Genomic DNA, 24095 nt, shown 5'->3' with positions numbered 1-24095 from the left:
AGATTATAGAAACCAGAAAAAAGGGGGAAAAAAATTACGTTTGATACATAACGGGTCCGGTTTAAATCGAGGACCCGATTCGAACAGTTAGGTCTTGAGGGTATTCATGTAATATACATACGATTCTGACTTTTAGGGTTCCCATGTTTATATACGAAACAGATAGAAATTTACCCCAAAAATTCCCCGAAGCTTCGCCTCTCGCTTCTCTTCGATTTCCTTTCATCCTCCTCTCTGGTGAGCTCTCCTCCGTCCTATGATTCCCTTCCTTAATTGCATCAGCTCAATTCATTTTTTTTTTAAAATATGCCTTTTTTATGCGAAATACTCTCAACTTCAATGCCTTTTTTTTATGGCGATTCAGTGAATTTTCTTCGAAGTTTTGGAAGTGAGTGGAGTCAAATGTGAAAGATCCCTTAAATATTTTAGATTTAGTCGCTAAATTAGGGATTTTGAGGGACTCTAGGGTTTCTAATTTGGACCCAGCTGACAGAGAGGTGTCATTTTGGGGGTTTCGCATTTAGGGTTCTGGAGGATTTTATGCGTTACGTACTAGTTTGTTTTTTGCTTCATCTTTTTGCATTTAAAATAGTTAGTTACTCTCTAAAATTTGAACTAATAAGCTCAACAAGCGTTGAGAGTGGCTTCGGTTAGAGCCCGTTAGTATCATGGTCGAAAGATTTTGGGGATAAAAATTAATGGCTGCACAAGTTTCCTCGCGCGCGAGCGCAGAATGAGCTACTTAGATGAGGTTTAGCTGGTTTGGGAGAATGATGTTTCATTTCTTCTTGGGAGCTGCTACAGTTTTGTAGCTTTGACAAGTTTAGTTACATTGGCATCACTTTCCATCGTCAGTTTTCAAGTGAAAGAGCTGCCGGGTTTGATCCTAGTTTTATTGGAAGTCAAAAGAATGGAGAAAAAAAAAGAGTATTGCTTTCTTTTACTTTCGCCTGATGATGTTATGAAGAAACAAGTTTTGTTTCGCTTTTCCGCTGGAAAATTTTATGTCAGTGTAATTTTGCAGTCATACGAGTAGATGATAACTTTTTCCTGAACTGCTAGATGCATGATCTTTTCTTTCTTTAAAACTGGTTGATTTTTATGTGGCTTAAATAATCCCACCTGTTTCTAGCGGTAAACAGAATAAGCAAGAAGGAACATTAGTTTTCCATCGTTACTTGTTTGAATGAGTTCTTCTCACACGCAGTTCTAAATTGACATTCTATAGTCACTAATCCCTCTTACAAGGGATTACTGCTTATTGGTAGCGTGTATGATCAGCCACAAAAATTGAGGTCTAAGACAGTTATACCTTTGTAACTCGGAACTAATTTTGTTAAATTTAAAACACACCTATGTTTTCTTTGTGACTTAAAAAGCTTTAAATGCTATCCACTATTATCCGACTGGACACTTGAATACAAGTAGCTATTATATATGTACAAGGCATTGTGATTCCTCCTTGATTCATTTAGTGTGTTTTATATGCTGATAACTGGATACGCATTGTGCGACTACCGACTTTCTGTATTGTTATTGCTGTCATGTCTTGAAATACATTTGGATTTTAAAACTTGAAAAGTGTTATCTGTTAATTGTATTTATGCAATGCAGCTGTCTGCTACCATTAATATTACTTGGACTGTCTCTTTTGTTGTTGTTGCCTCTTGCCTTTCAAACTCTGGATTACCCTTCATATAGTGTTTAATGATGCTGGTGGAAATGGACAAACTGAGCCTATACAAGAAAAAGTTATAGTTGTTTGCATTTGTTCTTATTAAATCTATGCCGATACTTTAATTTTTCATATTTCTCACATCATTGCTTTTTTTGTTCTTCCCCCCTCTTTTTTTGATTCAATGCCCGGAACATAAATAGATATGCACTTAACCAGAGAGTATATTTTGGACGTCACCCTGGTATCTAATTAGCAAGAAATTCTTATCGGTTTCCTCCGGTTGATATCGTCCACTTTGTTTGTCATTGTGATATGATTTCTCTTTCCTGTCTCTGTTATTACTACTTTTGTTATCGTCTGCTACATAAATTCTTTCACATTGAAACTCCTTTGAGCCATTCCATGGCTTGGATTGAATCAAGATTCTTACTCTGCACCTCCTGTTGGCCTTTCTATTTTTTTCCTCCTTTCTGTGTTGGTATGCTTCCTCTTGCAAATGCTTCTGCCTGCCGTGCTTCTGTCACAGTGGCCTTGCAAGCTTCTTTTAGATACATAATATGCCGAGGACGAGAAGAAATGCTGCAGTTGCCAAGGCAGCTGAACCTGTAGAGCCAGTCGAGCCAATCGAGCCAGAGGAGCAGGTGAACCTTGAGGAAAATGAGGAAGCAATGGAAGAGGAGGTTGAATATGAGGAGGTTGAGGAGGAGGTAGAAGAAGAGGAAGAAGAGGAAGTGATAGAGGAGGAAGAGGATGATGAAGAAGACGAAGAAGAGACTATTGCTGCTAATGATGGTGATGCAGAAGCAACTACAGGTAGTGATAGCATGAAAGTTGATGAGGAAGATGATAGGGATGACGATGAAATTAAGGAGCATGCTGAACTCCTTGCTCGTCCTCCCCATGGGTCTGAGGTTTATGTTGGCGGACTTCCTTCTGATGCAACAGAAGAGGATTTGAAGGGCTTTTGTGAGTCGGTTGGTGAAGTTGCTGAGGTATACCTGTGATCCTGATGAATTTTAAACTTTTGATATGGTTTACCTTTATGTTATTTAATAACCGATTCTGATGATGACAGGTTAGGATGATGAAAGGCAAGGATTCATCTGAGAACAAAGGATTTGCCTTTGTCACTTTCAGAACAAAAGAATTGGCTGCCAAAGCCATAAAAGATCTCAATAACACTGAACTTAAGGTAGAAACTCTTTAGTATAAAATTATTTTATTCTTTTTGCAGTTAGACTTTTCTTAGTTCTCTGGAAAGTAGATTTTGCTGCTCCGTCATGTCTTAACGTTTTATAGTCTATAAGTTTGCAAATGCAAACCACTAGATGCATATTTTCTAGGTGAGACGGATGTTGTTACTACTTACTACCAATGCAGTATAATTAAAGATAAATTTTTTTAATTAAAAAAGCTTTATCTTTACCAGGGGAAAAAGATCAAATGCTCTACTTCTCAAGCAAAGCATCGGCTGTTCATAGGTAATGTTCCTAGAAACTGGTTGCAGGATGATCTGAGAAAGGCAGTGACAAAGGTTGGTCCAGGAGTAGTAACTGTTGATCTGATGATGGTAATAGCTCTCTCTCTTTCTCTCTCTCTCTCTCTCTCTCTCTCTCTCACACACACACACACGCACGTCTTAACGTTTTATAGTCTATAAGTTTGCAAATGCAAACCACTAGATGCATATTTTCTAGGTGAGACGGATGTTGTTACTACTTACTACCAATGCAGTATAATTAAAGATAAATTTTTTTAATTAAAAAAGCTTTATCTTTACCAGGGGAAAAAGATCAAATGCTCTACTTCTCAAGCAAAGCATCGGCTGTTCATAGGTAATGTTCCTAGAAACTGGTTGCAGGATGATCTGAGAAAGGCAGTGACAAAGGTTGGTCCAGGAGTAGTAACTGTTGATCTGATGATGGTAATAGCTCTCTCTCTTTCTCTCTCTCTCTCTCTCTCTCTCTCTCTCACACACACACACACGCACGCACACAAGCTCAAAAAATTACACACGCTCACAGTTTCACTTCTCTCATACTCCTGCCTGTTCAACATCTGGTGAATTTTTCTTTATTTTTTAATCTTCAGAAGTGGGTGATTTGCTCTACCTTAATTGGATTTGGCCCCATAAAAGTTAGCTTGACAAAATCGTTTTAATGTTACAGGATCCCCAAAATTCAAGCCGTAATCGTGGCTTTGCATTTGTAGAGTACTACAACCATGCATGTGCAGAATATTCAAAAAAGAAAATGTCGAGCGCGAAATTCAAGCTAGACAATAATGCGCCTACTGTTAGTTGGGCTGATCCTAAAAGTGGAGACTCTTCATCCAATTCTCAGGTATCAATTTAAGCAATCATTTTGCTTGTTCCTATTCCCTTTTGTTTAATTTTTTTGTTATATACATTTTGGATCATTTCTGGTGTCTATCCTCTCTGCAGATAAAGGCAGTTTATGTAAAAAACTTGCCAAAGGATGTGACTCAGGATCAGCTGAGGAAGCTGTTTGAGCATCATGGTGAGATAACAAAGGTGGTGCTTCCCCCTGCCAAGTCTGGACAGGAGAAGAGGTTTGGGTTTGTGCACTTTGCAGAGCGTTCTACAGCCATGAAGGCGCTGAAGAATACTGAGAAATATGAGCTGAGAGGTGATTACTTATTTGTAGGTGTTTGAACTTGCAACCCTTACCCCTCACCACAACATCGAGTTTTTAACCCATTTTTCGAGTTTTACTTGCCACGAATTTCTAAAGCGGATTAAAAAAAGATACTGCTTTGCTTAGTGAGTCCAGGTTTTGGCCCATGAAAGGGCCATCAAACCTATCGGCGCAAGTTAGAGTACAAAATTCCAACCCTTAGCCCTTTCCACAACTTTGAAGATTTGGTGTGACAATAGGGACATTATTCCTAGCTACTTTCATGATATCTCTATTCTGCTAAACATCTTTTCGTTTATTCCGATTGATAGGTGACGTTCTTGAATGTTCTCTTGCAAAGCCACCGTCTGATAAGAAAGTTGATACGGGATCTAATGCTCACAAGGGTGCCCTCCTACCCAATTTTGCACCTCGTGGATATGGTGTCATGGGAGGGACCTTTGGTGGACTTGCTCCAGGTTTCGCGCCGGTATAATATACTGATTATCACGTTACAATGATGCAAATCTGTACCGATCTCAATATTCAAAGTAGTTGATGCCATACCTGATGTTATTGCAGCCTATGATGTATGGAAGAGGGCAAACTCCTGGTGGCATGGCAATGGTGCCTATGATATTGCCAGATGGGCGTGTTGGCTATGTGCTGTAAGTACAAAACAAATGAAACAGAACTAGATTTGCTATTCCCTCAATTAGACAGTAAGATTCCCAAGCATTATCCAAGTCAACACCAAACTTGCATGTGATCACTGAGATGTACTTACGTGGTGATCTTGACCACCCATTTGTCCTCTTTACATTATTCTCCAATGCAATACTCACTTGAACGTTATTTCTTTAGTCTAGGAAGGGTAAATTTTACAAAACCACCAATAACTTTGGGGGCATATCTCCTGGAACCCCATGAACTTTATTGGGCTTACAAAGCCCCAAAACTCCAAAGAGTATCAAATAACAGCAAAACTTAACTTTTTCTCACAAGACCCCCAAAAAGCAAGGAGAAGAAGAGAAGATGACCCCAAAGAAGACATGGAAATAACAGGATTGGAAAGATAATAAGGTCCTCTAATTGCAGGAAATGCTTTCTGTGTGTTCCGTGGGAAAATGAATTAAACAAAAAAAAAAAAAATGGGCGGCTTGGGTTTGTGGCAATAATTTTGGGGTTTTGTGGGAAAAACAAAGTTCAGAGGGCTTTGTTGGGGACACCTCAATGTTTTGGGAAGTTTTGTGGAATTTACACTTCAATAAACCACTTGAACACCTGGACTTTTAAATCCTGTTCAGGGCATCACTTCACAATGTCTTAATAGTCTGTATGTACGTCATTTGCAGGCAGCAGCCTGGAGCACCAATGCCTCAACAACAGCGAGGTGGTGGTCGGGGTGGCAGCTCGAGTAGCGGTGGGCGCAAAGGCAATGATAATTCTCGTGGCCGCAGGTTTCAACCATATTAATATTATTAACAGCATATTGCTGGCAGGTGGTAGAGAATCTGCTGTGCATGTAAACCTTTGTTATCTGTGTCGATGGATGTTCAGCTTGTAGTAAAAAGGTTGTTGGAGTTGATTAGCAGAAAGGCTGGTGAATCCCCTTGTCTTGTGGCCTGACTCGGTTGGTATTGAGTAGTATTCTGGCATTTATTGAGTAGAAGAGTAATTCCTTACATTTTTGACATTCCATTTCTATGCCTGTCCATATTTTATTTCTCGCTATTTTGAGATGACCCTAAACTCCAATCAAGGGTTTAGGTTTTTGAGGTATCTATGGCTGCTCTAGCTTTGTGGATGTCTTAGGGAATGAATCTTGCTGCTTTTCCCAGTTGCAATGTGCTAACTGGATTCTTACGTCAGACAAACATCATGTTCTTAGATAGAGACCGGTATTATTGTGATAAACCAACGAATGTTTTCCCCCCTTCTGATCTTGGTCTTCTGTTCTCATACTGGCAAGCAAATCAAATGCTTCTGCCTCGGTTACGTGACGTATTACATACACAATTGATAATGGATGATTGTCAAGACTACACCCACCCGGAATCTTACATCGTTCAGAGCCGGAAGCAGTGGTGATGCTCAAAACTCTTGATGCTTGTTGTCTCCTCGTACCTGAGAAGGACCAAATTGGTGGCCCTAGCATGACCTTTACTGCCTAAAGGGAAAGTAGGGCATCGATCCCTTAATCCTAGACTTTTCAAGATATCAAATCCTGAGGTAGACGATCAAGCAAGCGTGAATCGAGATTTGTAGGCCGAGCCTTTCCCTCATTGTCAAAAGGGTAAGCAACGCGTCGATCCCTCGATCCTCGACTTTCCAAGGTTTCAGATCCTGTCTTCGTCCTCGACTTTCCAAGGTTTCAGATCCTGACGAAGACAACCAAGCATGCGCCGCTAACAGTGGTTAACGATGCAAACAGTCGAAACTCGCTCCAATGTGCCTGCCATCGACGTCCCTCTCGTTCTCTCATGTGATCCTCTGAATGTGGCCGTAGTTAAAGAACCAGAGTGTTAATACGCAGCAGCCTACTCAGCAGCGCATAGGAATCCTTATCCACGTTCCTTAGGTGTTTGTCTACATGATAATTGAACTGAGGGGGACAAGCCCGTAGCCAAACTAACTATTCATCCATTTGCTGGTTAGGTCATCTCATGCCAAAATAGAGCAGTGTCATCATCATCGGTCTCTAAAAAGTAAATAACAACAACAATAATTATAATTAATTAACAAAGATAAATCCCTGTCTCAAGTAAATCCCACAATATAGCGACACCCACCCGCAACTCACGTGCCTCTCTGGAGTCGACTTATTATATCCTCAACGAGGAGGGAAGAGGAAAAGAAGGGAAACCGAGGAAGAAAGCGATCATCAGTCGCCACCCTCCGGGAGAGGAAATTAATTGCAGCCCCCCCGCAAAGCCCGCTATTAGTTATCCAATCCAAAAAATAAAAAACGAAAAAATTAAAAAATTAAAAAGGGAAAAAAAAAATTACTAGCCCTGATCCGAAAAAAATCCAAGAAGTTAAAAAAAAAAGAGGAGGGAATGAAAGAAGATGAGGATCGAGAAGAGGAGGAGGAGGAGCCACCGCCGCCGCCGGTTCAGGGGGTTCTTCGACTGCATCGCGAGGACGGTGAGGGATGAGGGGGTTCTCTCGCTGTGGAGAGGGAATGGGACCGGAGTTATTCGATATTATCCCTCCGTTGCCCTAAATTTCTCCCTCAAGGTAATATGAATCGCAACGTTTTTTTGGTTCTTGGTTCTTCGAATTGGTAGCATTGCCTCTTTTTCTTTGTTGATTTTATTTGCTAATTTTGGTAGGAATTAGGGAAGATGATCGAAACAGTAATCATTAGTTACTACTGTAGTCGAAAGGATTAACATTGCCAAGGACGTCAAAGTTACTTCAAATGCTGAATCTATTTGTTTCACATTTATGACTTTTTTTAAAATGTTATTTTGATCTTGGAGTTTGTTTTGTTAGCATTTGCCTTTTTGGGATGGTTCTTTTTTTTGTTTGTTAATTTTGGTGGAAATTAGGGAAGAGGAGTGAAGGCATAACAATTAGCTAGGTCATCATCGCCTTGCTCGTGCTTTATTTTACCTCAAAAGAGGGGAAAGAGATCAATAAGTTTCTATTAACCATGTATTGCAGTTCGTTCATTTGGGGGTTGAATTCTGAGTTGTATAGGGACAGGAACCTTCTAGGGTTGGACGTTCGAAGTAAGCTATGATCATGGATAAAAGGATGGCTCCTGTGTTGCTACCTATTTATTTACATTTATAACCTAAGTGGCTTTATGTTGTGTAGCTTCTTCCATTGACTTAGGCTTGAGAACATCGAACAAGAGATCATGTTGTTGGGACTGGACAATGGATCATAAATTTTTGGTGTGCCGGTTTAGCTTTATGTGATACATTGCTGACTCATTACACCTTGTAGTTGTATCATTCTTTCTTTGGATCAGATAATGTCTCTTTTTAGGTTAGGATATGTTTTTGTCCTACAATCTGTTTGGGAATTGAGCTTATGATTTGTATCATAAATGCTTAGATCCAAAAGATCGTCTCGTCCAATTAGAATTAGGAGTTTGCGGTGACCCAGAAGGCATTTTCATATGTGAATGTAAAATTTGGTCTATCTCAAGCTTTATTGTTGTTGACTTTTAAGCAGCTTTCGGACTATAATACCCCCTTAAAGTCAGCAACCGGTGTTTGGTTGGCATTGTAAAAGGAGTTTCAGGAGTTGGATGGATTACAGGACAGGGCTTCTTATTCGCTTACAGGTTGGCACATCACTACAAATTGAGTTAAGAGATATCTGATCCGACTTCAGTCCCTAATTGAAGGCGCTAGCTCGCCAATGATTGTACCAGGGCATGTGACGTTCAGTGTCCATGATGAACCCTTTTATTCTTCAATCTCTGTGACAATGTTGTCGCAGTCAATTTTGATAATTCAGTCTAGTTAGTGAGACCCTATTTTCTGAGTTATGCTTCTGCGACCCAACATACATGTCCTAGGCTTTGTGGGCTACCATATACGCTCTGGCATGAAAAATAAATTAAATGACATTTATTACTTTGAAAGAAAACTTCCAAACTTTACTCTATATCAGATGTGATGAAATCTTCTTACTTCTCATATTCAATTTTGCTAAATTTCAACTATAGCCGTGACTTGATCAGCCTGGAAATCGATACTTATGGAATGAAGCATTAAATCCTTCTATATGCACTTTGCTTGAGATCTAATACTAAATGTTGTTATCATTGGCCACCTCCTTTAGGAGCATACCTGTCCTCTCAATTATTCTTTTATATGTTGTATGCTTATAATGTGGAACCCATCTATTCATACTTAGATCTTTTGTGGTATATGTACACTGGAGTATGTAGAAAGACTTGTGAAAGACTGCCTTCAAACTTAGGTAGCATAACTTCTCATGTGCCAAAACATTTTCTCGTACTTCAGAATTTTTTTAAACGAATGTCTTTCAAATGGATGGTAATTCATGAGTGATTGATCTTCAGGAGATTTACTGAAAATGCTAGACTGAATTCCTGTTATGTCTAGTTGGATCAGGCTTTTGATATAATCTAACTTCAATCCTTATCGTATCTAGTTTCTACTATGCGCATATTGCATGTCATTGTTATATGATTTCATATGTACTATGTTTGACATTTTTTATTTTTATTTTTTAATTTCCTCTCTAGAAGGAAAGGGAAGAAAGTAGTTAGTTAGTGAGGCTAAAAAGCTAGGACTTGTGCATGAGAAACTTGAATTTGGGAGGGCAAGAAGGACGTATATCTAATCCTTGCCCAGATTAGACAAAAAAGAGTAGACATTAAATAATGTTAGATGTATCAAGAGTGAATACAGTACAGTCCTAGTAAGTGATGAAATTAAAATGAGATGTAGTTTATTTCCATATATTGTATAAGATAATCACATGTCCATATATTGTATAAGATAATCACTCAAGAGAGAGAAATGATCAGACGAGGCAGTGCATGGCGAGAACGATAGGTACTTCCAGAAAATTAGGACAAGCGAAGGTAAATGCTTTAAGAGAAAAATGAAATGAAAAGCCACACATCGCTTTGAAACTTCAATATTCCTATGAAAGTATGCAATATCTTGGAGTTATGGGTTAGAAGTTAACTAAGCTATTCAATAGGGATACTAAAAAATGCGAAAGAAAATGCCTAACGAGTGTAGGATTAGTATAAAGAAGATAAATTTTACAAAGTTGTTCAAACTATTGTGTTTACCTAACTATGAACCATGCAATAAAACTTTTGGATACCACGATTAAGCATAGATTAAATAAAACAATTGTATACGGAAACCGGTGTAGTTGTATGTCATGAAGGTCCCCTCTTTGTAGATATTTATCTACTAAGACAATTGATGGAGAGATGCAAAAATCAAAGCAAAAGATCAATATAAGTCTTTCATTTATTTAGAAATACTACTGATTAAGTGTTTGGAAAGATAATATGGTGGGTTTTGCGAAACAAATAACTATCTAGAAGATATATTAATGTGATTGAAGATAGGTACGATAGACAAATGGGAGGAGATACAGTCGCCAGAGTCATCCCTTATCATCACAGATGTCATTTTTGAACTTACTAGGCATATTCAGGATGAGATTCTCATGGTGTTTTACCAACGATAATATTACCCAAAATAACAGATTTACTGTTTGTACATGCTCATTCAAGGCGCTTGTTGCAGGATCTGTTCAGAACCATGCTAAGAGGCAGTGAATCACCAACATCCAACCATCTCATCCCTGCCACAGCCTCGAACTTCATTGCAGGAGCAGCAGCAGGCTGCACAACTCTTGTCATAATCTACCCTCTCGACATCGCTCACACTCGCCTTGCTGCCGACATTGGCAAGTCTGACGCTCGCCAATTCCGAGGTATTTGCCATTTCCTCTCCACCATCTACAAAAATGACGGCATCAGAGGCATCTACCGTGGCCTCCCTGCTTCATTGCATGGCATGATTGTACACCGCGGACTCTACTTTGGGGGCTTTGATACGGCGAAGGAGTTGGTGACGTCGGAAGATTCTACACCGGAGAATATTGCATTGTGGAAGAGGTGGGTGATGGCTCAAGCAGTTACCACGATGGCTGGGTTTGTGTCATATCCATTGGATACTGTGAGGAGGCGAATGATGATGCAGTCTGGAACGAAGGAGAGAATGTATGGAAGTACTTTGGATTGTTGGAGGAAGATTTATAGAACGGAAGGATGTAGTTCGTTTTATCGAGGGGCAGTTTCTAACATGTTTAGGAGTACCGGGGCTGCTGCGATATTGGTCTTGTATGATGAGGTGAAGAAGTTCATGAATCGTGGTAGATAGCAACTGAGAAGAATTCGTTATAGCTCACAGAAAGCTAGGGTAGGGTTATGATAGTTTTTACCCATATTTGTAGGAAAAGAAAGAAAGTATCTCGCTGTTGAAGAAGGTTTTTTTTCCTGGGTGTGTGTGTGTGTTGTTAGGGGCTTAACTGCCTTGTTAGGGCAAGGCTCTGTGTTGGGATGTAAACTTGCTTTCAACGGCAAAGGTGAATTTACCTTGTATTCTGATACCTGTGAATGTTTTTTCTGTCAGGGTGCTGTGGTATTGTTCGGCTCATTTGCAAGGAAAGGCGAAATATAGAAGACACAAACTGTTGTTGTGTTTAAATTAACTGATTGCAATCTCTAATTTGAATCCTCTAGAATTAAGGTGACTAGTGTGCTGTCCGTGCAAAGTACGACGATAATTTTTTTCAACACTATAGTAATCATGTTTTTAAATGTTGAAGTAAGATTTTTTTTTTTGAATTGTTATAGTGTCCCGCGTTTTTTAAATTGTTACAGTATACCCGTGTTATAATATTAATGCTATAGTATTTTCAAAGAACGCTATGATCCCCGCATCTGGCACAGTAATTTTTCTTTTAAAATGCTACAGCATCCCGTGTGCTACAGTAATAATGTTGTACTAATATTTACTGTAGTGTTTATTATGACATGAACAGTAAATCTTGAATTCTTCCATTTGTATAGAGGTGTTGATATGACCCCAACCATCGTCTAGCTGATGTCCAAAATAATGTACCATCGTCTAGCTGATGTCCAAAATAATGTACGTTCTCTCCATGTAGAGCCCATTTAAGAGTGTATCCTCTAGAATTAAGGTGATATGGTCCCAACCATCGTCTAGCTAATGTCCAAAATAATGTACGTTCACTCCATATAGAGCCCATTAAAGAGTGTATCTGGCAACTCATTAAAATCACGGTAACATGACCGCACCTTCACTCCATGTAGAGCCTATTTTAGAGCGTGTTTGGCAACTCGCTAAAATTACACCATATCCCATTTTAGAGCGTGTTTGGCAGCTCACTAAAATTACACCGCACTTGCTCCTTTATCCCATTTTAGAGCGTGTTTGGCAGCTCACTAAAATTACACCGCACTTGCTCCTTAAACAGATTTTGTAAAAAACTAGCTTATTTATAGACCGACTCTCTCCAAGTACATAACTAAAGCAATTTAGAGGACAAAAAGTAAACTAAAGTAAAGTGATTCACTTATGGACCAATTTTTATCAATCAACAATACTAAAGCCTGGATAAACTTCAAGCCTAGTCTAGTTTTAAAAAGTTGCCAAACATACCTCTAGCTTTTGCTTGTTAAGCTTATTGCAACAATTAAAACCCAAGAAACAGACCCTTTTTATTTGCAATCCTACCAATTGGGTATGAATGGAAATGACAACATCAAACCTCATCCCGTCTTTCACTCCTTAATGCTTCCTTCCAACCGTACCAATAAAAGCTTCACATTATTGGTTCCAACTACAGGAAATAGACAAGGCACCAAAAGGTGGATCTTTTCAGGCTCAAGAAGCTTTAGGCAGGGTTTCACCCGTACATGATCCTAGCATATTAGACTTGGGAAACATTATACGAAAGGGTGGCACTAGGGGCACACACCCAACCATATCCCAAACCACACCCCCTCTCTCATATGTTACAGTGCACCGGACCCCACATGAGATTTTAAAATTAAAATCCCATGTGGAATCCGATGCACTGTAGCATATGAGAGAGGGGGTGTGGTTTGGGATGTGGTTAGGGGTGTGCCCCTATCATTTTCCTATACGAAATATTCTCTCTCTACACTGCTGATGAACATTCTCTATGAATAATGCAGGATACACATGCAAATTAACATAAGAACAACAAAAATTAAACCATCACCTAAAAACATTGGCTTTTACATCCACTAATCAAAAATAATAAAAGGCTTGATTTTGTCCAAACACAAAAGAAAGAAGCCAAAGAATTGATATAACATATGAAAAACTAGCCTCCCTCTCAAGACCCAACATATATAAAACTGTTCTCAGCCAATTTCTGAACCACTCCCAGGAACTGGAAATATATATAAACTCAACAGTTTACTGCTGCTTGCATTCAGCTGGCCGATCCTCACCCTCCCCAGCATTGGCTCCACTTCTCTGCAGCATCAGAAACAATGACGTTAAGTATTCGAAGCGATAAATATTCAATAAAACCTGCATAAACTTCTCAAACCCCCTAATACGTTGCCATGGAACCCCACAATACTTTCTTTCCTCAAACTGACGAAAATGCCCCTCAAGTAAAAAAATATCATTTCCTAGTTTTTTAACTTTTTTTAAAATTTTTTTGCAAAATAAGCCATCACATTAGGCATTTTGCAAACAAATCCCTCCTCTTCTTCCCCATCCCCTGCCCCCTAACCCAACCCCCCAACCCAAATTAATTAGAAAAAAATGTTTTTTTTGCCTGTGGGCCATTTTTCCGTCGTTTTGAGAGTTACTTGGAAATTTCTTTTGGTGTTTTGTGAGAAACACCCCAAAGCATTGGTGGTTTTTGTGAAAGGTACCCATAAAACTTTACTAAGATTGAGAAAGGAGCAAAACATACCATACCTTCTGCCGAGCAGCCGACTTCTTAGGACAGTAAGGTTCCAGGATGGAGATGAAAGAGATCAGTATCCGTACTACTAACTAAGAAGATACTGCTAGTACTTAACTTTTGCATGAATTATCTATGTATGTGTACCTTATTCCTGGGCTTGCTGGCCTCCTCTTCATCTTCATCCTCATCCTCTTCATCCTCTTCTACATCATCGTCATCCTCATCATCATCATCCTCTTCATCCTCTTCTAACTCAAGACCATCATCCTGAACAGCCTCTCCAGTGAACCATGAAACAGCATGTGGGATAATCTTGTCTCGGATAGTAGACCTGCAAGAACAAATACTTTATTCTCAACATAAAGAATCACACACAAAAAAGAAGAGGGAAATCATCCATATACAACTTAAAATAATTCTAATGTGTAGAGAAAGATGTACTGATTCATATTAAGAATTAAAACTCTCTACAACCAACTGGACACAATCAAACCCAAGCTTACCCAATATCATAATCCTGCTCCATCTCATTCTGCAGCTGTTCAGCCTGACAAAGAGAATGAAAAACATAAGCATTCGGTCGGTACGTAGCTTCTGTCATGGCTGGGGAATGACGTTAACTTACGGTATCTTCGTCAATATCATCATCATCCTCTGGAACTTCTGGGGGGTTAAAGAAGTTGAAGAAGCTCTCACAGTCCTCAGTTTTAGTAATGGGCTTGGTATTCTTTGACCCCTTTTTCGGTTTTTTCTTAAGGATCTTCTGAGTCAAGCACTTACCTGGGCGAACCAGTTCAAGATCTCAGGTCCTAAGACAATCCGATATACTTTTAGTTAGGTAAAGCATGATTATGAATAGAGATGAACAGAAGGAAGGGAGGGAGGGAGGGGAGGGCGAGGGGCGGGGGGGGGGCGTGCAGGTATAGCCGCTTCGTGAAGTAGAGCAAAGAAGGTTACCCAATTGCTCTCTCTAGGATTGGTTCGTCCTCGTCAATCATGTGATATGTTTTTGTCAGAACAGAGTTCTTAAAGAAAGGATTAGTGTCAAAGAAAAATTCTAATTTGAAGCCCTTTGGGTCATCAATTTTGCACCATTTAATATCCTTGAGGTACTTCAAAGCAGCTTCATCACGCTCTTGGATCTGAAGCCATAAACGACAGGAAAAAGATCACATAATATGTATGAATAATACTTAAACCGAATGGTGAAGGAAAAACAAGGCTTCCTGTTCACCTCCTCAGCTAACACTTCATTTGTCTTCATTGCAGTGAGCCAGAAATCAGGTACACCTTTTCCTGTGTAAAAAAAAAGCATCAGGTTGGAAGCAATATAGACTACATGCCAACAATTTTTAACTCTGTTTGCATTCAACCAACCTTCGGGAGCTTTGTCCTCGACTGAGGCTTCTTCTGTAGCAACGTCAGTAACACCTTCAACTTCGACCACACCATTCACAATTTCATAACGCTGAAAATTTGACATCAAAAGTAACTCTCAAAGAAATATGCTTAAAATACTAGTATAATGTACCATAGAAAAAAAAGGCCTGGGAGACTCGAGGTCTAGTGTTTAGCTTTTCTGCACTAACTAAACCACAATACACTATTAAAAATAGAGTACCTTGGTGTATAGTGGTTCATAAAGCTTCTGGTATTTAGCTTCAAGTGCTGCTTTTTCCTCGAAGAATTTAGTTTCAAGCTCATCATGTTGGCTCTGGAATATAAATGGACATCATAAGGACTAAAGTAAAAGAAAACTGGATTCTCTTGGTTGCTATGGAAAAAAAAAGAAAAGGAAAGAAATGGACATCATACAGACTAAAGCAAAAGAAAACTGGATTCTCTTGGTTGAAGAAGAAGATGAAATAACTGTTATAAAATATGCACAACTATCCTTCTAGCAAGTAGCAAGCCCTCGATATTTATTTACGCCAGAGGATACAATATCAGGTTTTTGAATCTAAGATCAGAAATATGAAACCACAATAAATCCAATTATCCAAGTAACATTAATATAAAGAAAATAAAAGGAAAGTAAGAACAGCAGAAATATATTATGTTAATCTTGAAGGGATCCCATAGAAGACACTGAAGTACCTGCTTTTCTTGTACCCATTCAGTTACATCCTCATACTTAAGTCCCAGTAGGAAATTATCGGGGTAAAGAAATAAGGAAGATGTATCAAGCATCTGCTACTTGTATCATACCAAAACCAAGAAGAACAAATGCATTTACCCAGTCACACATACACAAATCTCCTACCGTAGCCAGATTCTTCTTCCCAGGACTTAGAAAAAGTTGTGATGTTCTTCACAAATTGCAATACTAACAATTTCAATGTTGGTGACTCCAGATCATGGTGCATCAGGACATGTCTATACTAAGCACATATTGTACCAATCATATACATGTGCTTAGATATGTAACCCTTGTTTTTGCACATGGATTTTAAATGAATTTGCATTGCTTGCATGTAGGAGCGGAGATGGTTCGACTCTGACCAGATTGGGTCGAGGCTCATGTTCCAGATTGTTTCCCAAAAACGAAAATGACGCATTAGTATACAGGTCAACTTTGTCAAGCCTGAAATGAGCTTGCTAACTAAGCAATACTACGAGTTTGCCTCCGGAACTACTAACACCAGGTGAGATCTAGTTGTTTGCCATTGTCATTGATCTCTAGTCATATAATCATGAAACCACTAGATTAATCAAGTTTTATCCTATTATAATTGCACATAAGATAGTTAATTGGGTCTAAATAGCTCTGAAACTATTCAATTGGACACCTGGTGCACACGATCACCGATACAAGCATTTTGGCTTGGTCCCCAATCAGACCAAGATTAGCAACCCTAGATTACATAAGACTTTGGTGCCATTTAAAGGAACATGTATGTTGGATTTATCTGCTTAGCAGTCCTTTCCATAGGAAGGAGAGGAAAAGTGAACAAGCCCACACAAAAGATTAAATTTCCAGTTGTGGAAGATTAAAAGACTTTCTTTCATATCCTAGGTTGCCAATATCTCTACAGTTACCACTTGCCCATCTCAAATCTCAACTTGCTAGAAAAAAAAACGCCCTCAATAAATCAACAACGCTTCTCCTATCAGTATTCCACAGCTATGATTCTGCTTTAGCACTAGGACCTGAAAGGCAACCATTGCTTTCCCCCGAATATATTATATTATGTGTGTGGCTGTGCGTCACCTAGTGTTCATGCTCTTCCATAAAGTAAATTCAAGAGCTTATTTTATCAGGAGAAACTGCTAGGTAAAGTAAATTTCCTCTTGACTGTCTTCGATCAAAGACAAACAACATAAACGGCTGTCCTCTTATGGTAAACACAAATTCAAGGTATCCTCTCCCACGTCAATATGCCAACAAACAAATGAATCAACACAATCCTTAGCGATGAATCTGCAAGTGGAGTTATCTAATATATGAAGTCATGCTACTAAACCTTGGGTTAAACGCCGGCCAATCAAGCTGCTCTCGATCATTAAATGTTAAGAGGACTGAGAAAAGATCATGTATCACACAAGTAGCATAACTATGTGTTGATTACATCTCTGATTAACCAAGTGCATAAGAGCTGATATGACAAATTACATAACTGTATCCTATTTGAAGTTAGCCACATACAAAGCAGCACCCAAATGATCACTTAGAAAAACCCAAATACAGCTAATTTGAATTTACAAAAACCCTAATAGGAAATCACCCAAAGGATCATACCTGGATCTGTCTGAGAACTTCGACCCGCTTCCTGATCTTTGGGGTGAGGGCCTCCAGCACATCAGAATGCTCTCCCGCCAAGTTCTGAAGCTTATCCTACAAACAATCAACAAAATAATCAGTAAACCGTAAAAAAGATTTCACCTTTTAGAGCAATAAAAGATCAAAATGGCAGCAAAGACTTCACCTTTAGAGCGTTGACGAGGCCCGCTCTATCCTCCGCGCTCAAAGCTGCACAAAAAAATCAATCAGAACTCAGTTGAAGAGAGAGAAAACAAGTTTAGAGAGAAAGAGAAAACCTGAGGCATTGGCGGGAATAGCGGAGCGGAGATCAGAGAGATCAAGGGTGTCTTGCTTCTTCTCGTTGCTCATGGCGATGTCTCTCGCTCAAGAAATTGGTCGCGTTTTAGAGAGAGAAAAACCCTAATTACAGAAATTGAGGGGGAAAAGAGAGGGAATTTTATAGGAGAGAGTGGGGGGTAAACAGGGAGTAGTCTGGTCTACCGCCGGTAACTAACCGGTCAAATTAACTAATTCACCGCGGTTAACCGCTCAGCCACCGGATAAGAAACTACCATTTTTTTCCGCCTTTTACCTTTTTTTTGGTAATTAACTTTTTTTAAGTGTAATTTTGAAGTGAATTCTTTCCCTTTCTCACAAAATTGCAACACTACTATCATTTATGTTTATCCCCATGAATCATATATAATTATAGATTTGTGCTGGCAAAATAGAAAGAGTTACAGAATATTAATTAAATAAGCAAATATCTGATCATGTGGAGAACCTTCGGGTACAAATACTTTAATAATTTATAATTAGAATTTTCTCATCAATAAGTGAAAATTATTTTTTATTTTTTATTTCTCTTTTATAGTTTGCAGCTTTTTCTCCGATCTAATTGAATTTTGTTGTAGTTTTTTCCCCAAATTGCAACCTATTTATTTTTTCCTACCAACAATGTTTAGTTCCCTAAAAATATGAGAAAGAAAAGAGAAAGGAAATAATTCATGAAGGAATTAATTAGTTAAAGGAGATAATTCATGAAGAAATTAATTAATAAAGTTGGCACCAACTAGCCATCACCGAAGCACTGTGCACATACTTGAATTAGACCCAGATTCCAGTCTCTCTTCCTTGGTGGGCCCGAAAAGTCGGCCCAATCCGTAAATCACTTGTTGGATCGTATGATAACTAGCCTGCCTTTGTCATGCACGACGTCTGACTAGATCTATGACTCAATAATGAGGATTTCCACTTTAGTTGTAAACTTTATTAAGATGATACATTTGCATACGATAACAAGTCTCATTAGAGGACAGTCTAGGTTAAATATCAATTCAATATATTTCCTGGCAACATTTATTTTTATGGCTTACAAGCCACATAGTTTGACCAAGTAAAATATCACTTTACCCTTTAATATTTAAGAATACTCCGAAGCCCTCTTTCTTCATCTTCAGCGTATTTTTGGTCATTTTGACGACAAATGATAGATTACAAGTTACCCTTTCGCCAAACACTCTACCCTTGAAAAATAGATTACAATCCACTCAAATTACCAAACATTCAATTTGCCAAACACTTTGGATTATAGTCCACCTGACTATAATAAGACATTTATAGATTATAAACTAAATGGATTATAATCCAAAGTTGCCAAACATGATGCCTCTGTTTTGATCAAGAATTAAAGAAGATGTTGATTGAGGGAGTCATTGTAATTTCTAGACCCCTTGATTGACGGAGTCTTGTAATTCTAGACCCCCATGTTATTGAAACTTCATGAGGATATGAGATGCACATCTTTATTTTTCTTTTTTCTTTTTCTACCATAAATTAAGTTGGCAATTGCTTAACAAGCTGTGTATCTTCATCTTGGTGACAGCTTGTTTCCCTTTTCCTTTACAACAATCATTATTGATATATTAATTACTTAATAAAACCTTAGCTGTCAATGGAACATTTATACGCATATGCATTGATAGCAAGGTACAAACCACAAAGGTAATGAAGAATCAAATACCAGAAAAGAGTTATACGAGAAATCAACAAAAGTGGCAAGTTTTTAACTATTTTCTCACACCAAAAAAAGAGAGATGCAACACAATACCTTGATGCTGCAGAGTACGTAAATGACTCTGCAATTGGAAACCTCTTTGGTTATTGATCTGCCTACTTGCAACCTTGGTCCTTTTTCTGTTTATGAGCCTGAATTCTATCTAAATTCAACAATATTTGAAACGTAACCAAAAGGCCATTGAAATAAAGCTGAAATTTATCAAGTCATTCTTTTTTTTTTGGACAAATTTATCAAGTCATTCATCTATATAGATAGATTACACTGTGACGGTAAAGCATTAACCTCGATGATAAAAAAGACTCAACATGCAATAGAATATACATGAAATAATCTGACACTTAACAGATAACAGTACACGGACCCTAAAGAATCAGTCAAAGTCTAATACTATGAACTAAATAACCGGCTCCACTGCAGGTTACTCAGAGATTTCTCCATGCAAGATGTTTTATGAAAGTTAATGTACTTTGCCAGAGGTTTGAAGAAGAAAGCGCTGTGTGCAACTAGAACTAGTAAGCCACAATCCACCGAGCTTTCTTCTGACATTATTGTATCAGTTTGCCAAACTTTGAGGAACTTGTTTTCTTGATTATGTAACGAATTGATCTTTTATCGAATCCAAGCTAGCCTTTCGTCAAAAGCTTGTTATCGTTTGAGTGAGGAAATTCTACAATTATCGGGGCTTTCTTTGTCTAGTATTGAATAGAAGTGTCCCACAAGCAACTACCAAGATAGCAATTCTTACTCCCTGAGAGGCAAAAACAAAATCTTGTTGACATATTTTTCTCAAAGAACATATATGGTTGACATAGAATATTGACTTTAGAAAAGAGGAGATAAAATGAAATGTAATGAAAAATGAGAGAAATGGTTTCTAACATAGCCGTACAAATTCTATCTAAATCTTTCACCAAAAAATAGAAATGGATTCCACAAGGTAAGAAAAATAACCATGAGTAACAAGCACTACCTTAGATAAGATACATCTCCACATGTACACTGAATGCATGAACAAAATAAGTATTCATCCACAAACCTGAAGATGATTTCATGAAACAAGGAGCTACCTGTTCAATCAAGCCAGCACTAAATTTTGCAATCCCAATTGAATTTTCATTTTTTTCTTCTACACGTCTATAAGAACTCCTTTCGTTCTGACTCGCTTCGGTTAATGCATCATCGTCTGGCTTTTGCTGCATTTGATTTCTATGTTTCATATATCATAGACACAAATTGCATGAAACAAAATCGTTACAAGCATAATGATTAATTTTGTCATTGGAAGGTCAGACACAGATTATAATGTGACAAACAAAACAATAATTTCTAAATTTGTGACAAATATGGCTCTAAAGACGTGAACAAACAAGGCGAGAAAAATCTCTTGATGAAAAATCAATTAATCTCTTGATGAAAATCTTTAAATTTGTGACGAAAGATGGCATACTTTTTCATGAATGCTTCAGCTAATCAATCACCATGCTTTCACTACAATCTTTTAAAAGAGTAGAATAAGTCATCCAGAAAACAAAGATATGAGGATAATAACATCATCTTAATAGAAAATTAGTTCATAATGTATTCATAACATAACTACAAGAATATGCTCAGGTAATTGACAAGTATAAGATTTTCGAGTTAAAAAGTGTTGCAAATAATTTAAAAAAATACTTAGGTAAGACAAGGGATATAAAGTTATAGGGAAATGTAACCGTCACCTGAACACCCGCAGTGTACAAAATAAACTTTGTAGCCGATCCTAACGATGGATTGTCCTCTATTTGATTCATTCCGCCAGAAGTCGTGCAGTAGTCAAGAAGATCTCTCAACTGTCTATTCCCAGTTGTAATACATAAACGCCGAGTGGTCCAAAGATCAGAATTTCCAAAATGACATCCATCAACGTAAAAATGTTTGAAGGAATTAACAGTTCCATTTGGAACCAAAGCTTCAATTTCTTCATCTGAACGACTTTCAGAAAACTGAGTTTCCTGCAGAGGCGCACACTCCTTATTTTCCTTTACCTTTGTGTTCACAGCTTCGACTTTTTCAATTTGGGGGAGTTGAAGATTCTCGGCAACACTTTTAATTACTGTTTGCACATCATTAATTTTGATGTCTTTTCCTTCTTCGACATGATCAGTAAATTTAACAGAATTAACTGCCTTTCTACTATGTACCGTCTCTTTCACAGGTTTTCGTTCAAATGAGTCTTGGCTCCTGATTTTTTCATCATTATTAGGACCAACATGCTCCAATTCCTCCTCTTTCTTCAGAAATGCAGATTGAATGAATTTTGGATTTTGCTGTAATTCAATATCCGAGAGCATGCTTGAAGAAAACGACTTCGATATTCTTCTAGGACGGGCTTTTAGTTTATCAATATCACTTTCTTCTGAAGACACTCTTTTCAAAGAACCTTCAATACCCATGTTGAGTTGTGAAGGTTTTGTTCTCCGTCTATAACGAGGATATTGTTCCTGCAGTTATCATTTTTCATTAAAGCTGTCTCTCTTTTTCATATGCAACAGACATAATACAATTGGAACTTTAGATAAATACCTGGAAAAGACTGCTTTCGAAAACAGTCACCATTTTCCTTACGTTGCTCCTTTTTTTGTTCTCTCTCAGTTCAGTAGAATCAGAATAGCTATGTTGATCAGTAGCATTTTCTGAAACTAAAGATCTTGTTGTTTCGAACTGCGGCTTTAAACCAAATTTAGAGAAAACCTTCCACTTATTAACAACATCTACAGGCGATTGTATCTTTACACTTTCTTTCTTTACTTCAACCAACTGGCCATCATCCCTCTTATATGAGCTCTCTGATGGTTGCTCAGAGACTTGCGAAGATGTAACGCTTGATGATCCACTCGAATCTGTATTTATGAATATTGAAATGCTGTTATTGAACTCCTTAACTTTGATTGCACTAAGAATAAAGTATGCCTAATCACATATTACTAATTCATAGGAAATTTATTATTAAATATTTAAAGTCATGTTTGTAAAGAATCCTTAACTGGGTCAGTTTGTTGTGATTGATCAAGTAGCGCTCCTTCAGTTGTGGAGTATGTAATCCAATTTCCAGTCTTCTGCCCTGTGACATTCAAACTACAGTAATTCAAAGAATTCAGCAAAAGTCCTGATGAGGGATAATAGAAAATACTACCTAGAGCTGAACCCTTTGCTCCATTCTGTAGTTCGTCTGCACCTTTCCTTTTCAATGCAGACTCCCTCTACCGCATTGTAAAACAGCAAGATCCTTATATGAATCAAGAGAAACGGTGGCTTGAGATTTAGTGAAACCTACCATTTTCCGGATCCTCATTTGTTCTTCACTGTTGAGTGAGAATTGGAGCTTCATGTTTATACGCCCACCGGATTTGAGAGGGTAGGAGTCCTCAAGAATTCCTTTCTCCACCACTGACATGGTCCTAAATTCTGTCAAGAAATAGTGAACTCCATTGTCGTTGGCTATTCTAAGACGAAACTCTATCTGAAAAATTCATCTAAGTCAACAGGTACCTGTATGAAATATTTCATTGCCCTCTGGATCATGAATTGCAACAATCAAGTTCTCCCGAATTGATGCCACAGGGCTGCACCGTATATTGAAGGAAAGAACGGATATATTTATTTCTTTTTTTGGATGTCAAAAGACTGATATTTGCTCTTTTCTTTTTCTTTGCCATAATTTGATGGCGTGCAATTTGGAATTAACCCAATGTCAGTAGGACACAGGACGAGGAAGCTAAGAGAAAATCTATAACTCGAAAGTTTGTTAGTGAAGATATGGGGAAAAAAATCCACTGAACCCCTTGAAGACAAGAGAATGCTAGAATTTGTTCAAGTAATTTGAGAAGACAAAGAAAGGAGATGAGCAGGTAACTCACATTGAGCAGTCACTCTGTCCCATGCTTTTGTATTCCCTCTTCCCCATGGAAACTGCATCAAATTCTACAGGCTAAGAACTAAAAAGATATAACAAAATATGAAACAATAATAAATAAAAAAAAATATATAAAATAAGCGAAAAGTCACCCACCCTTCAAAGTGAAAAGACTTGTATTTGTTGATCTGGGGAAATCTATGAGGCCTTCAACTATAAATTGAGATATAAAGTTAACCGCTAACAGTAGTATTTTCTCGGCGCAACTACAAAAAACTGAGAGCTGAGTTCGTACCAGAGACTTGGATGGTGCCTGGCATTGGAGTAGAGTTCTGAGCAAAAGCAAAGACTGGTAGATGAAGTATGCATGTGGGATTTTCTTGGAGGAGAGCCACTGGAGTATGGAGAAAGGATATTGGTATTCTTGAATTTGTGGCTGAATTTAGAATGTGGGCTCCATAAAGAATGAAATGTTTTGTTATTTTTTTTGTACAAGGTCTCAAATATCTTTTTCTTTACTTGAATTAGAGAGCTAGTCCTTAACTTCTTAAAAATTTCTCCCATGAGACCTT

General features: G+C 38.1%; 4 protein-coding genes across 11 annotated transcripts; 2 read left to right on the top strand and 2 right to left on the bottom strand.

Annotated features, from left to right (window-relative positions):
* On the top strand, nt 160-6010 carry LOC109819746 (heterogeneous nuclear ribonucleoprotein R-like). 4 transcript variants are annotated; one of them, XM_020385610.1, is made up of 9 exons: nt 160-237; nt 2205-2670; nt 2754-2870; nt 3108-3248; nt 3847-4020; nt 4122-4326; nt 4647-4804; nt 4897-4982; nt 5670-6010. In XM_020385610.1, exons 2-9 carry the CDS (start codon nt 2236-2238, stop codon nt 5788-5790), a joined length of 1437 nt encoding a protein of 478 aa, XP_020241199.1. In that variant the 5' UTR covers nt 160-237; nt 2205-2235; the 3' UTR covers nt 5791-6010. The 4 variants fall into 4 exon arrangements, with proteins under 4 accessions (XP_020241199.1, XP_020241201.1, XP_020241200.1 ...); XM_020385612.1 differs by having other exon boundaries at nt 176-237; nt 1879-2670; XM_020385611.1 differs by lacking the exon at nt 160-237 and having other exon boundaries at nt 282-2670.
* On the top strand, nt 7384-11464 carry LOC109820810 (probable ADP,ATP carrier protein At5g56450). Its single transcript, XM_020387007.1, has 2 exons — nt 7384-7554; nt 10575-11464. Exons 1-2 carry the CDS (start codon nt 7384-7386, stop codon nt 11211-11213), a joined length of 810 nt encoding a protein of 269 aa, XP_020242596.1. The 3' UTR covers nt 11214-11464.
* Nucleotides 13072-18002, bottom strand: LOC109820353 (nucleosome assembly protein 1;4-like). The gene is given in 12 exon segments (XM_020386479.1): nt 13072-13364; nt 13821-13841; nt 13954-14140; nt 14313-14356; nt 14435-14618; nt 14767-14951; nt 15044-15105; nt 15187-15277; nt 15431-15523; nt 17549-17644; nt 17736-17779; nt 17848-18002. Coding segments are annotated over 12 exon segments (1140 nt in total). The 5' UTR covers nt 17921-18002; the 3' UTR covers nt 13072-13304.
* On the bottom strand, nt 19826-23946 carry LOC109822199. Of its 5 annotated transcripts, XM_020388363.1 has the most exons (11): nt 23819-23945; nt 23680-23736; nt 23528-23579; nt 23160-23233; nt 22945-23075; nt 22804-22870; nt 22654-22731; nt 22194-22510; nt 21350-22111; nt 20699-20824; nt 19826-20379 (listed from the first exon to the last, which is right to left on the bottom strand). In XM_020388363.1, the coding sequence occupies exons 1-11, from the start codon at nt 23841-23843 to the stop codon at nt 20305-20307; spliced, it is 1764 nt and encodes a 587-aa protein (XP_020243952.1). In that variant the 5' UTR covers nt 23844-23945; the 3' UTR covers nt 19826-20304. The 5 variants fall into 5 exon arrangements, with proteins under 5 accessions (XP_020243952.1, XP_020243954.1, XP_020243951.1 ...); XM_020388365.1 differs by lacking the exon at nt 20699-20824 and having other exon boundaries at nt 23819-23946; XM_020388362.1 differs by lacking the exon at nt 19826-20379 and having other exon boundaries at nt 20512-20824; nt 23819-23946.

The sequence above is a fragment of the Asparagus officinalis genome, chromosome 8 (genome assembly GCF_001876935.1).
Source record: "Asparagus officinalis chromosome 8, Aspof.V1, whole genome shotgun sequence".
NCBI classification, from domain to species: domain Eukaryota; kingdom Viridiplantae; phylum Streptophyta; class Magnoliopsida; order Asparagales; family Asparagaceae; genus Asparagus; species Asparagus officinalis.
The sequence above is the reverse complement of the archived record's forward strand: the minus strand, read 5'-3'. Positions and strand labels throughout refer to the sequence as shown.